General features: G+C 42.3%; 1 protein-coding gene across 2 annotated transcripts in view; it reads right to left on the bottom strand.

Annotated features, from left to right (window-relative positions):
• SEMA5B (semaphorin 5B) overlaps positions 1 to 14,661 on the bottom strand; it is a 264,661-nt gene that overhangs the window by 9,337 nt on the left and 240,663 nt on the right. For both annotated transcript variants that reach the window (XM_005519650.3, XM_088058505.1), the window contains exons 20-22: positions 14,077 to 14,226; positions 13,128 to 13,172; positions 9,785 to 9,990 (exon numbers count right to left, since the gene is read on the bottom strand). In XM_005519650.3, coding sequence (XP_005519707.1) covers positions 9,785 to 9,990; positions 13,128 to 13,172; positions 14,077 to 14,226 — 401 coding nt within the window. The remainder of the gene's footprint in view (positions 1 to 9,784; positions 9,991 to 13,127; positions 13,173 to 14,076; positions 14,227 to 14,661) is intronic.

Raw genomic sequence — 14,661 nt, 5'->3', positions numbered from 1 at the left:
TAGCTGAAGTTATCTATAGCTGTTTGAAAATAGCTATTTTATCCTTGCACTTAGGAGGGAGTGAAGTTATATTACTGCCATTGTAAAGTTACAAAACCCTTCAGAGCTGGCAACATAAAGGACCATTGTCAGAAGGATGCTTTGGCACATCTCTGACTTCAAGCACATGAGTAGGATGGCAAAACAAACTGCATGCAGCAGTGAGGCAAACTGAAGTATTTTTCTCAACTGGAAGCTGAAGTTTGAGGAGGTCATGGAAATCTGCCCACTGGCAAGTGCAGGTGTCTAGCCTAAAGCTTGCAATTTAGCCCCGGCTTGCCTACGATTTGGTGGAGGCAACATTCATGACGTGGTGTCCAGACACAAAAGAGGAATTCAAGGCTGCCCCAACTGCTTCCCAATATAGCTGGTGCACAGGATATAGCAGACATGATCTCAGCTGTGTGGGAAGGTGCAAACTATCTCCTCACTGCATTCCTGTGCCTTGGTGAATGCCCTTCCTGGATGCTCCATGCACACTAGAGTGTTACTAGAGAGGCTCAGCACCTCAGCCACAGCACCCAACCCTGCACACCCTCCAGTACTCAAATTCACCAGGGGTATACCCATGGCCCCCTGACATTAATAGTCACTCTGGCTGCAGATGATGGTTTGGAGCACTGGGCTCTGTTGTGCTTCAGCTGATGGTAACTAGTCTGGGGCTGGCTGGGGGGCAGCTCCCACTGCCTCGCTGCACTCATACTGGAGCAAGCAGCCTTGAGGTTTTGTTTGGCCTCAGAGCCGCTTCTTCTGGTGAATTACCAGCACAAGTCATGCAGCCTGGTGCCAGCCCACAGTGCTGCATTTAGATTGAGAATTGCAAAGGTGTAACTGCAGTGGTGAAAAAAGAAGTAGTAAAAATAAAAATAAAAGTAAAAACTGGGCCAAATTTGCCATCTGTTAACTCCATTCAGTCTCTTATAGTCTTACTGCTTTCCAAATTCTTCCACCCTCTAAATGGCTGCTTTTTTATTGTTTTCCTCAGGATTGCTTTGTTTTCTCCTCATGTTGCTTTCACTTTGTTATTTCCTTTCTACATTTGTAACCTACTCAGGTCATTTTCCATTAGTTTTACCAGTGGCTGTTTTTTTGACACACCTCTCAGTTTAGTATCTTCTGCTCATTTAATTAATACACTGACTGCACTCTCTCCAAGCTCGTTAATGAAGATATTAAATAAAGCCAAACCTTGCACTACTGCTTGCAGTGCCCCAAACAACTCCTCCCCATAGCCCTGTTTGTTCCCATCAACAATTGCCTGATGTTCACAGTCCATTAGCCAGGTTTCAATCTCTACAGCAGCCTTCCTGTCCAAGCCAATTTCTATTTACACATCACAAGATTATTTAAGACACCAATACCACCCTCTTTTCTTTAGATGTATGGACGAGCGAAGCTACATTTTTAACCAGCTGAGACTCTGCAGCTCAAACTCGGCGCAAAAAATGATTATGTTTGATTTCTCCCTGCTCAGCATTAGGTCTTGGCTCAGCTGTCAGCTCAGCTGAACCACCTTTCATTTCATCAGGGTATGTGATATGTTGCCTCTCAAATATTAATTCAGATCTTCCTGCATATTAATACTGACATAGATTTGTTTCAATGACTTTCCATTGCTGTAACTGAAAGCACAGTCGAGTCATTTGTTTCTCCAGGTTTCACTCTCTAGTATGGCCCTGACTGCCAAATTTTACAGGCGGAATGGGATTTAACACCCCATTGATGTGCTTGGTTGAATGGGGAAGGTCCAGGCGTTCTCTAGCGACTGTGGGCCTGTATGTTCACAGATGTTTTGTCTTATCCCCAAATCCAACTGACATTTCCCACACAGACTTACTGGAGCTACTTGTGTGACTTTAGTGCATTGGACTTCTGTAACTTAATAGTGACTCAATTAGCTGGGCAGAAACTGGCCTGCTTTCTCACTAACACTTTTGTATTACCTTTGCTATTCATGGCACTGGGGGTTTGCCTAGAGTCCATGATATTTATAAAGGTAATTGGAATTGTTCATTAGCTGGTTCTTAGAGACTCTGGGATATAGTCCATCTAGATTCCTTCATCCACAGAGTTTCACTTCTTTCCTTTATTCACATGCTTTGTGCCAAATCTCAGGACAACATTAGAGCTGATTTAATGAGGATTCTCCCAGCTGCATGGGCATGCAGGCAGAATTACTCCTGCCTTCCCTAGGCCAAACCTCTCATGTATACATAAATGATGCACCAGGGAAAGTGGCTGTGGTTGTAGTGTTGCCTCAGCCTGTGTAGCCCATGCTGTGGCAGCAGCCAGTGCATCCTGAGCAGTCCTGAGCTCTCAATGACTCTTCAGGACTGGACAATCATGGTCCAGAAAAAAAAAAGTCAGGAGTTTCATCTGTCCTCACTCAGAGCTGCCAAACACTCTGGAAACTGAGCTCTAGTCCTGAATACTGACATAGCTACCTTTATTTTTTACGCATGTAACTCAATTTCTTTATAACTTACTTAAGAATCCATTAAGTGCAAGTGGAACTGTTCAAGAAGAATAGCAAGGCAGCTCATCTCCAAGTGTAGCACAAAGGTTTCCTGTATTTATTGTTTGTCTAATACTACCCTCTCCCTTTACTCTCTCTCCCTGCCTCTTTCATGGCTCCCTTTAAAATCTTCTACAAACACATAACTAATTCCTCCTGCACATCTTGGTGGCACTAGGGATTTTCTGGTTCAGCTAATATACTTAACACTTCGTAGCCAGAGCTTCAAGGCAACAAAGGGGAGAGAATCACCCCAAGCACCTGGACCAAGGGATAACCAATAACTTCTAGCAAATGAGGAAAGGGTATATTTGAAATATTCCTCCTCTGACCAGCAGAGGGAAGTAATGTAAGTAAGCAGCAGCAAGTCCAGTGATATTTTGTTATGCCCATTCCTGTAGTTCTTCAATTAATTATTCTTCCAGCACAGCTAGGTGGGAGCAGGCATGTACATGTCAACCTCAGAGAAATTAGGAAAGGGGAAAATTGCAAGAAAAAGGTATCAGTCATTAGATCACTTAGTGTAGCTGGAGAAATCAGATAAGCTTGAGAACACATCTGTCTGTCTTCAGTTCTGAAACAGCAGCTCACATGTTCAAAAACGTGCCAGATTTTCCAGCTACACTCATTGATCTAATTAACAACAAACCAAAACTTGTCGGCCTACAAACAGATTATCACAGCTGCAGTAATACAACTGCAAAGAAAGGCTCATGTGAGCATCTACGATGATTTAGCCTGTGAGAAGGCAGAGCATGACTATATCCCTAACCTGGCTGTGGAGGAGGTATACCTGGTTATAAAGAAGGAGCAGAGAAGGCTGAGTCGATAAAGAGAAAAACACGACAGGATTACTATGAAGCATCTACTTACAGTGTCAAAACTTTGAATGTGCTTAAAAACATAAAGTCATCCCAAAAGGCAGACTCTTAAAAATGGTGGGTAAAAGGGAATGGTGAGGATTCCCACCCTATAGGGAGCAACAACGGCCCGGTGAAGCAGCAAGGGTTTGCATGAAAAGCAGATGGAGGGGAGACTCAATTCCCATCGGGGGACTGCTGTGCGCAGCTGCTTAGTATCCCAGAGGGAGCAGGAGCAAGGTAACACTCAGATCTGAATTGGCAGTCTCCCCTACTCTTAAATACTTTATCTATGCGAGTGCCTATCTGTGACTCACACACAGCAACCCGCTGAGCCCCTGCTGCCACGGGGTGGGGACAGTGCCAGGAGGGGCACATCCCTCTCTGGGCACAATCATCCCAGGACAGCCACACCTCCAGGCATGCTTGACTGCTCAATTTGACTCGAGCCAGTGATATAAAGGGAGAAAAGACACTAACAGATTTTGACTGAGACACACCACTTAATCCTTTTTTCCCCATCAGTAAGCTCTCTTGCTTTCCCTTCATAGTAGGCATTATGCAAATCAAGAGTCCCCTGAAGTGATATTTGCAACTGCAGGATCATACAAGAAAGGGCACAATGCTTCTTTGCCAATTCAACCCCCTGCCCCTACTATTCTATTTCAAATAATACTATACTCGCGGTAAGTACTAAAAATACGTACTCTACCATTCAAGCACTTAACGTTCTTAAATGCCACTTTGTTCAAGGGAAATAGCCTTTGTTAAACATGAAATTCACTGGGAACAGAACTTATATTTCAATCTGATTTACTATATATACATATATATATGACTTTCTTTTCCCCAGCTGATTACATCAGCTAACACCATGCAGCTAAAGCAAATACTTTAGGGAGACTGTTGATAACTTCTTGATAACGTTGGGTATCATCAACTACTGCTTTATATGTGAACTTTACAGCCACTTCCTTGGGCTTGAACTACACACAGTCAAAAAGAAAGGGTCACTGGGAAAAGAAAAAAGCTTATATCACAGTGCTATCAATGTATGTGCTGTGATCACCAAAAATAAATGGGTTAGCCAATTTTAGTTGAAGCAGCAACACATCAAATTAAGTGGCAGGACACTGAAACACATAGTTTTCCATGTAGAAGCAAACATCCTCAGAGACCAAGGCTGACTTTGACAAACATTTCTCTAGGGCATTTGTCAGCAGTTTAAATAGCTTTAACTTAAAGCCCTGGCTGCCTCCTCTATAAAAAAAGGTGTGATTTTCAGCAGCAGTGAAAATGACCATCACCAAGAGAGAGACATTTAAAATCCATACAGAGATTCACTTTCCTATACCCCAAGCTCTATTTCTTTTTCACAGAATAAAATCACAGAATATTTTGAACTGGAAGGGACCCACAAGGATAATCCAGTCCATCTCTCAAGAGAATGGCCCATACAGAATAACCTTGGCATTATTAGCACCACGCTCAAACCAACTGAACTAATCTTTTTGCTATTTTTTGCAAGGTTGAAAGCAAGCACCCAGCTTGCTGTTTAATTCAGAAGGATTCATCTTGTAAAGACAGAATTGGTTTCTGTGTCTCAGCTCTCCATGTTAGTATTTTATTGCCATGAATTATTTGGGATTAGTAATGAAGTGTGGATCACAGGGCCTGGAGTCCTTCGCAGGGGGTGTCTGCTCTGCACTCTGTCATTTGTTTCCCAACAGCATTGTTCTCACTTCATTAGAAAATATTCATTGCTGCTTCTAATTTATACAGAGTCCAAGTAATCTACTGATCATTCCCCCCGTTTTCTGGTAACTGCATCTACATTTGTTGTATAATTTTAGGCAAGTGCAGGACTCACAGTTCTACTGAAGTTAATGTGTATTGTTCTAATGTCCTAGAAAATTCAGATATCAAGCGATACATCAAACACTTAGTTTCCCTCTTTCATTGCCATATCCTGCAATCTCACTCAGTTCTCACCTCATCTTTTCCCACAATAAATTTAATCCTTGACATAAATGACTGTTTTGTTTCAGTTTGGCCCTAAGTTCCTACAACAGTAGTGCTGATGCCAGAGAAGATGCAATGCTCAGGTGCTTCCTCAGCTTATTTGAGGCATCAGTACAGAGAGTTTTACTGCATGACTCATGACTAAAGCTGTGTTGAAGGAAGGAAGGACAGAGGGAGGTCTGTCCAGCACAATTGCAAAGAAAATCTGCAGAATCATCATCAAAACCATCCTGCAAACTTATATTTCTCACTGATCCCATCTGGCCTGATCCGAAGGCCATTGGATTTTGGATTTGGACCAATATGCAGATGCCTTTGTCCAAATCCCATGTAGAATAAAATGTTGGCTCTCTTTATTGGCAGAGGATTTAGCAATAGGAAGAAGTTCAGTCCAAACCCTTTCTCCATGTGTGGCTGTGCCAAGAGATCCTAATTCACAAGGGCTCAATCTAGACCCTACATCCTCCTGCTTCTACTGCAGGATCATCTGGCTTCCCATCAGCACAGCTTTGGTAACTCACACAAGGCACGGAGCAGCTGAAGCAAGATGTTAAAAAGAGGATCCCCTTGCTGCTTTGATAGTCAGTTATTATCTAATCGGTGTGGCAGTACTGGGAAGGTTGTAGGTGGTTCTGTAACCCGTCATGCCAAAACGTGAAGAGCAGATAATTTTTATTTCATTATGCTTTTGTTCTGCACAGTCTTCAATATTGTCAGAGTGTTGTTTGAACTTCAACCAATTAATGAAACATGAACTGCTTATTAGGTGACCCAAAAGGTCTCTCCCCTACGATCTGTGAATACCAAATCAAAATCAACGTGTTGCTGGTAAATGCATATGCATGAAATCTTTCAAGACATCATGGCTAAAATAGCTAATAATAAACCTCACATTGTTATTGAGAAAGCAGAACAGGAAGGGAAAAGGAGCCAACAAAAATAAAACATGCTTCTGCAAAACACTGCCTATGCAAGTTAGCATCAGCTACGTGATCAATAGGTCACCATTAGGTATGGTATTTACATCTGATCTGCATTACTGCACTGCTGTGCTGAAATGGCCAACAAGGCTCATATCAGCTAGCACTTCCTTCATTAAAATCTGCCTTCATTTAAAATTTACCTTGATTTATGAGTTTGCATTCAGTACTGTACATTTGAATGTAACACTGCCAAACTTTCTACAGTTCACCTGCTGGTTGTAGAGCAGAGATATTTCAAGATGAAAACAAACTAAAGTTGGTTGCAGAAGGCTTATTATTATCAAAGAATGGAAAATAATAGACTTGTGCATATGGCCAGCCTTCTGCTACCACCATGTCACTGTGTATTATCATTTTCTGTTACTGAAAAGTAGTTTATACACCCTCTGTTTCCTAAATCCTGGATTTATTAACCCTTTCACACAGACACACACATACAAACATACAATTGTTCTTTTGGTTTCATTAAAAATAGCTGAAGGTAGTTTTCTTGGTATCTGCTGAATAGAAACCTATTTTGGTTTAGAATCTGGAATATCAGGTGTTTCCACTTTCTTTCACACGTACACATTTTCAGTTCAGTTAGGCCAATATCCAAGCTCAGTCCAACCCTCCTTTCAGGAAGGTGAATTTTAGCTTCTCCATCATTTCCATCACTGTGTGGCATCACAATAAAACCAGACATGCTCCTTGAAGGCATGAAAATATCCCTCCTGACCATTAAAAAAATCTGTCAGCTATTCCTAAATATAAACCTGGCTAATAACAAGTTCCATAAGTAATTACACAGCACACAGCACACAGAGCCTTTCCTTCTACTTCATTAATGCTATATGCTTCAAGGGAACACTGAGGAGTGGCAGATTTGTAGTATGAAATGAGAAATTTTCAGCCAAGAGCTTAGGAAAAGAGGGGCAAGAGAGAAGGTGCGCAGAAGGAAATACTCAACTGGAATGGAGCAAAGGAGGCTTCACTTGACAAATAGATTTTACCCTTTCTGTAAATCTCTTTGCCTCATTCACCACTCTGAAGTGTACGACTTTGAGTTCTTCTCAGCAAGCAGCCCCTTGCTCCCAAACATTTAGCTTTGGTGTGTCCAATGACTACAGATTTATGCACTTGAACTCTTTCACTTCCTGACATTCTGTAAATAAGCCCCATCTGGTATATCTCTCCTTGTGTCCAAGTCCCTTCTCCCCCCAACATAAGTCATACAGTCTCAGTTAGCTGATGTCTTCCTTTAAATAAACCAGACTTTTCAAAACTTGATCTAATGCCTAAGCTCTTTATGTCCCTCGAAAGAAGACTCTAACAGCTGCTCACTGTTACTATACACTAGATCAAGTATTCAGAGATGGATCTATCAAAGAGGTCAACTCCCTCCTGACACTACATTAACTAATCTGCTGCTATTTTAAACTTTGCTTAGCTTTGTTATTACTTCTACTTCACTGTACCACTTGACATAGACATAGTGCATTTCATAACTCATTTACCCAATTGATCAAGATTGTTCTATGAACAACCTCATCCTTCTAAATTTTAACCATTCTGCCTATTTTAGCATTATCTGATATCATGACAGCACAGTATAAATCATGAAGAAAATATTAAAATTTTTTTCAACCCTCTACCTACGTGCTTTTGGACACAAAAATAAATTTATCTCTTTTCTTTATTGTTTGCTATATAAGAAACAAGGGAATACTCTTGTTCATTTCTTTATTCCTGCAAGTCTTTTTAATCTAGGTATTCCTATTGACTTTGCCACAGCAGCTCCCATAACTGAAAGGATAACTTGGAAGCTTGATGCTTCCACGATCAAGTCCCCGTTCCTTACCTGTCTTAATAATTTATTACTGAACCTGTATATGCAGAGTGTGTAGAATAATACATCCCATGAAACTTTGTTAAAAGTCTCTGAAAATCCTGATATGTCTGCTACTTCCCTCCTATTTAGATCAATATTTATTTAATTTAAAAGAGGAATCCAATTTGCTTGACATGATTTACTTTCCACAAATCTATGCTGACTTGCATTATGATGCTGAACTCTTATTAAACTGTATGCAACTGCAGCCTTAAGCTTGCTAGCAAATGTGTTTTTGAGATTGCATTTAGAGGCAGCAGGATCCTCTGAGAGGCTGCAATGCCCAACAAGGATTCCACCACTTTCTTATTACTGCACTGGTCAGTTATTTTCAAGCTCAAACTGTTTTCCATTAGAACAGCAAAACAACACTGATCCTTCTCAAATTATTTGATACAAGCTCTTATTTCTGATGTGCATTCACACTGCAAATCATGTATCAGGAGTCGTCCTGGGCCCAGCATTACGCAGTTCCTACATAGAAAGAGTCCTCAACATCCAAGGAGTTTAGGCTGTGGCAACGCTCCTACCACTGATCTTATTGTTGGGTCTCAGTGAGAAGCTGGGCCAGACCAGCAGAGGCAGATAATCAAAATGTCAACAGCACGTAGCTGTATGAAGGGACAAGCAGCTGCAGGGCTTCCTTCTGGCTTGTGTTCATGTCCCAAATAATGCTCCACACTGTTCAAGCGACCCTAGGCAGGCTGTTCCTCCTCTGGTGACATGAAGCCCCTCCACCCATACCACTGCTCTCTACTCTGATCCCACGCTTCACCAGGAGACTGATGCTCGAATCCAATGAAGTGCTGCTGTCCCAGGGTATTGTCTGCAGCACCCTGGGTCCTGTCTGCTCTGATAACGGGCAAGGCTCACTTTAACAAGCGACATGCCAACAACACACGCCACTTCAGCACTCATCTCCTAAGGTTTCAGCTCCCTACTCAGCTACCGTCACTGAATTCTACACAGCTGCCTGGGGTAAGTTCTGTCCAGTACTGATAGAGGGGGGCAGAACCCTCTCTGCTTCTCTGCTTTTCTCATTCACTCCAATTTGGCAGTTACCAAAGAATTTCCAAAATCTCATCCTACCAATGCACATTTTCCCAGCTATTTGTGCAATGAAGTTTCCATTTTTATTCTTCCTCCCCTCCATTTCCTCTTACCACGCACTAACAATGCACTGAACTGAGCTCTTACTGATTTTTTTAGAGGACAATTTGTATACATTCAATAGTCAGAATGGGCTGGAGTATCTTGGTATGTACTTGCCAGACTGGCATTCATCAGGACTGTGAAACAGAACAAAATCCCACTGCAGTAATGAGGCTTTTTAACCCCTTTGTGACAGCACAGCTAAATGCCCTTTCAACCCCATGTATAATGCCATCAGCTGGGCACAGAAACACAGACCTACCCAGTTCCAGCCATGACACGAATACAGAATTTATTTAGGCAGTATCAAGCTGTTTGTGGTATTTCTCCTCAAGTACCCTACCTTGAACTCCATAGGGGTGTACTTCTCATTCTTGGGGGTTGTGTTGCCCTTGTAATGGAGATGGTTGGGAGTGGTTGGGTGGATAACAGTGGACTCCTGGGACTGCCTCTGGCAGCGCTGGCAGTACACGTAAATCACAAATGTTAACAGGCTGGAGCCGAAGAAACAGGAGACCCCAGTGGCAATCAGATGGATGAGACTAAAACCTGCAAGGGAAATGACAAGAGATGCTATTTTTACGGAACAGCCCTTTTCCCTCCCCTGACAAGACCACAGGTGCAAATCAGAGCAGTGACATCTCGGGATCAACATTAATAAGCTGTTGAAGCCAGAGTCTTACGTTCTAACATAAACTGACATAATCTCCCTGCAAATCGGTCTCCCCACTGCAGCTCTGCCTTGTGCAGTTTAACAGGTTCATGCATTGTTCTCTCAAAGCTCCCTCCCTGTCTCTCCTCTCTCCCCTCTATTGATATTGAAACTAAACATTATGTTAAGCTGACAGCTAAAGAAATGAGCCATACAAACAATGCACATTAATGGATTCCAAAGCATGTGCGTGTCATGGAAATAAGGGGATAAAAATGCTCAGTGTTTCTCTGAAGGGGAAGGAAGGGAGGGAAAAGCCCTTTTTTGTCAGCTGCCCAAAATGCCTATGGGATTGTGTGTGGGGTGGGGGAGCTACACATTCATCCTCCTTGTAATCCAAGTGTGCTCAGCATTCTTGCTTATTCATGGGATGGCATAGCCTTGGTCATGTCTGCACTGCCTCTGAGGTGTATTTGTACTGCTAACAGTGAAATAGGGCTTCTCTGGAGAAGGGGAAAGATAAAGTGGACAAAGGAAAGGGTAGCAGTGCTTGAAAAACACTTCTTTGTTGGCTTTCTCCGCAAATTGCAGAGATAGGAAATCATTTGCAGGCAGGTGCCGGCGGGGTAGCTACAGTGCAAATACTTCACACAGAAAAGCTCTTGGACTTTAAAAGCCTCCTGCAGAGATCTCTCCATGTGGGATTGCAACAGCACCCTTCAAGGCCAGCACTGACCTCTGGAAGGAGCTGTAGCTGGGCTCACTGGGCACACACACCGGGAAGTACCTAACTCACAGCTCTGACTGGTGAGGAAAGACAAACTGTGCTCCTCATTCCTCCCTCACCTCACTGAGTCCACCACCAGATCTCCACTGACAACAGAACCAACAGTGGCGACTGTTAGAGCCACAAGGTTATCAAAGCAACCAGAGGCATGATGGGATGGCAAAACTTAATGACCCTATTGTATTTTGCTATGTGCAGGGGGGACTATACAGGAAAGAATCAGCTATTTGGCTCCAAATGCTTTTGCCTTTCCTCTGCCTTTGCTCTGCCATCTTTCAAACAGGAATGACAGAGGCCCTAGAGCCTGAGGGGACCCCCTGACTGCTGGCCCCAGGGCAGCTGTCCCAGGGGTCAGTCACATTGCCTCAGCGGCGACTGCAGTGGTAAATTTCCCATAATACTTAAAAAGCCAATTCATTTGGACAGACTGCTGTGTTGACTTGACTGTGTGCAGAGAAATGGGGCTACTCAGAGAGTGGCTTTAAATGAAGCTCATTTTTAGTCTGATCATGGTGTGCAGTTTTTTGGTGCCATCTTACATTTTAAGTGATATGCTTTTCAAATAGCAGATTCTGCCCATTACTCAGTGGCTCTCATCTAATCTTTAGTTAAGAAATATCCTCCTGATTTAAAAAAGAACAAAACCAATAGAGTTCTACAGCAAAGTAGTGCACTTCAATAATAATTACAGTATAGAACTTATAGAATTTATTAGACTGATGAGCTACATTTATTTTTCAAACCACATTATTAAATTCCATTGCAAGATTACCATTTTCTATTGTTTTGGATGATGGTCCAAAAAACCCAGCAGAAATATTATATTTTCCTACTAAATGTCACAAGACTTTTTCAAAAATAAATTTCCTTTCTAAAAACCTTTGTCTGTTTTGCGTCACTCATGAGACCTAAAACATAGAATATGCAACTGTGTTCAGTAAAGCCACATGACACGCTGCCACATTCTCCTCCTGCCCAGCTTTGCTTATATTGCAGTGAATGTTTCATTTCACTGCCACATTTGCAAGTCACAACATAAAGCTATCTTCTATTTCACTCTCATCTTTGAAACACTCATCTCATTTTTCAAATGAATTTTGGCTGTATCTTAGGGGAAAAAAAATAATATTATTTTGTTTGCAGCATGTGAGTCCCCGGGGGGAAGCTTTCTGGTTCATCACTTTGAAAATATAGATTTTCTGAGATGCATCAACAGAATTTCTATTGATTGGCTTCTCTGCCAAATATCGTAGAACACTACATTAATAAATAATATTAGCTATGGCAAAATGTAGATAGCAACAGAAAATAATAGTGGTGGTGGAAAAAGAAGAAAATGTGGGTACAGTGCATAACAGCAGAGTACAAGCTATAGCAAGGGGTCCTGAAATCAAAGCAGAACCATTGCACCCTCTGAGGGAGGAGTGACGCAGGAAGCCAAATGTTACATTGCAGGGACTGAAATCTTAATTCCATTGATTGCCCTCAGCTGCAAACTGAGAAGCCACATTTCCATGCCACAGGTGGCATGCCTGTTTTTGCCATGATCTCTACAGGGAGAAGAGATTTTGGCAGCCTGAAGATCATCTAGATTTCAGGAAATCAGGGATGTGACGCTAGCAGGAATTGGCATGGCCATTAGTGTGAAACTAGCATTTTAAAACATTAAAGGAACCTGCCATTTTCTTCAGTCTGCATTTTTAGCATAGAGGCTCCCAGGGCAGTGGAAAAGTGACACTAATGACTGGATCTTTCCAAGTTACATGCAGTTTCTGTGAGAGAGGAGAACTTGAATGAAAGGAAGTGCTTGGAGGACAAGTATAAACCTTTAATCTCATCCTATATCAGCAAAGGATCTCTCTAAGAGACCCTGTTCACTGAAATCTTTATAGTTTATTTAAAAACACCTGTCTCCAAACAGTTGGAGGCTTACAGTGGTCAATGGGGAATAACCCTTTCTTCCACCTGAACCATATACCCTGGAGGTAGAGAGACACAAGCAATTGCTCTCTGGTAATTAATGACCCTCAGTGGCCAATCCAAATGTCCAAATAAATAAAAATCTTGGAACTGACAAGTGGACATGCGATACATTCCTCTAGTCTGACTCAGACAGCAAGACTCCAGTGGAATTAAGGCTATCAGTGGGATATGAGCTGTATAGATTAATGGCTTGCTTGATACTACACAGGGAGAAAAGAAGTCAGATTAAGATAAAAATAAGATATATAGTAAGTGGTAACCTACCTCCACAGTTCGTGCTCTCATCGATGCTGGAGGCTGGAAGGATCACTAAACAAAGAAAAGAAGATTGGAGAAAGCTGTCATTCTGCCACCCCTTGACTTCTTCAAGTAATTAAACCATCTGTGCTCCACACACGAGAAGGTGCTCGTATGTTCTGCAGCAAGCTGAGAATCTCACTAAATTGAATTATAAGCTCATGGTTTGAAACACATGCAATGAAACCTCTCCAAAGATCTTATAATTCCAGTACTGATACCTGATCACTCTTTAGCTTCTTCCATTTAGGAAAAATATGGTAGCTGAGAAAACCATGAAAAAGAAGACCATTGCCTAGAGATCTCAGATTTTTCAGTCAGTGCACTGTAATCCAAAAAACAGCATGTGGAAAGGCATTATTCAGTCTATACCCATATCAGATATTTGCCTGAGAGATTCAATTTCCAGAAATTCCACAGGGTGGAATATGCTGATGACCATCTGTCCATCAACAGTGCTGCTCTGTTAGACCCCGGATTAATCTCCCACCTTCACACCCCAGTTTTCTGCATCTGCCTCACCTTAATTCTTTGCTCTTTTGGGATGCTGTTTGGATACCTGAAATCAACAACCTTCTGTTGCCCATATGCATACCGAGAACAGAGACAATTGTTATAGCCCAGCCTAAGACAAGCTATACAAGTTTAAAAGCTTCAATTCAGGTGAAGCAATACCAGTTATTTGTTACGGATCAAGGTAATTCTGTTTAAAAGAAATGCTAAGCTGCTTAAGGGAAAGCCATTTACCCTGTGCCTGCCACAAGGGAATTTATAATGTTTGTCTATTTCCTTGTTTTTCTAGAAGCATCCAAGCCCAATTTATAATAGAGAAAATCTCAGCCTAGTTTGATAATCCAGGCACAAGCTGCTCTCCCGAACTGGCCCACCCTGTCCTCCTGGATGACACAGTACATACCAGGAATTTCATTGTACAGGCAGTCCTGGTACTGAGTGCTGTTTCCGACGCACTGGGAAGAGTCTGGGCTGTGCACCTCGCAGTAGCGGCTGCGGTACTGGATGCCCTCTTCATTGCACAGGCTCCACTCTGACCACTCTGACCAGCCACCTGAAATCCAGGGTCAGGAAAACACACACATGGCATTACCAAGAAGGAAAAGGCTGCTTTGTACATACCAGATTTCTCCCATGCTGAAGGATCCTAGATCCTGGCCTGGGCCTCTCTCACACATCTATTCTATGGGTCCTTAGTAGATTTAATTTTCTCAGTTCAAGCATTATACCCTGCTTGTCAGGTTGTAGTTCTCTTAATATGGACTAAACCAACCCTTGGTGGACACTGCACAGAACAAAATTGTCTTAAAAGCTCCTATATCAGCTCTCTGGTTAAAGACCTACAAGGAGCAAGGTGGGGCTAAGTTGCACCAGGACCTCCAAGCTCTTGATCTGGCCTCCCAGGGATACCTCAAGCAGCCAGCACAAATCAGAGCATGCACAGAGTTTTGCTGAGGTTCGTAAGGGCAGGAGTCACCCTGCACTGGAT

The sequence above is a fragment of the Pseudopodoces humilis genome, chromosome 8, assembly GCF_049639895.1.
Source record: "Pseudopodoces humilis isolate 2021_Gansu_Grassland_sample_001 chromosome 8, ASM4963989v1, whole genome shotgun sequence".
Taxonomy (NCBI): domain Eukaryota; kingdom Metazoa; phylum Chordata; class Aves; order Passeriformes; family Paridae; genus Pseudopodoces; species Pseudopodoces humilis.
This window is presented reverse-complemented; position numbering and strand designations above follow the sequence as displayed.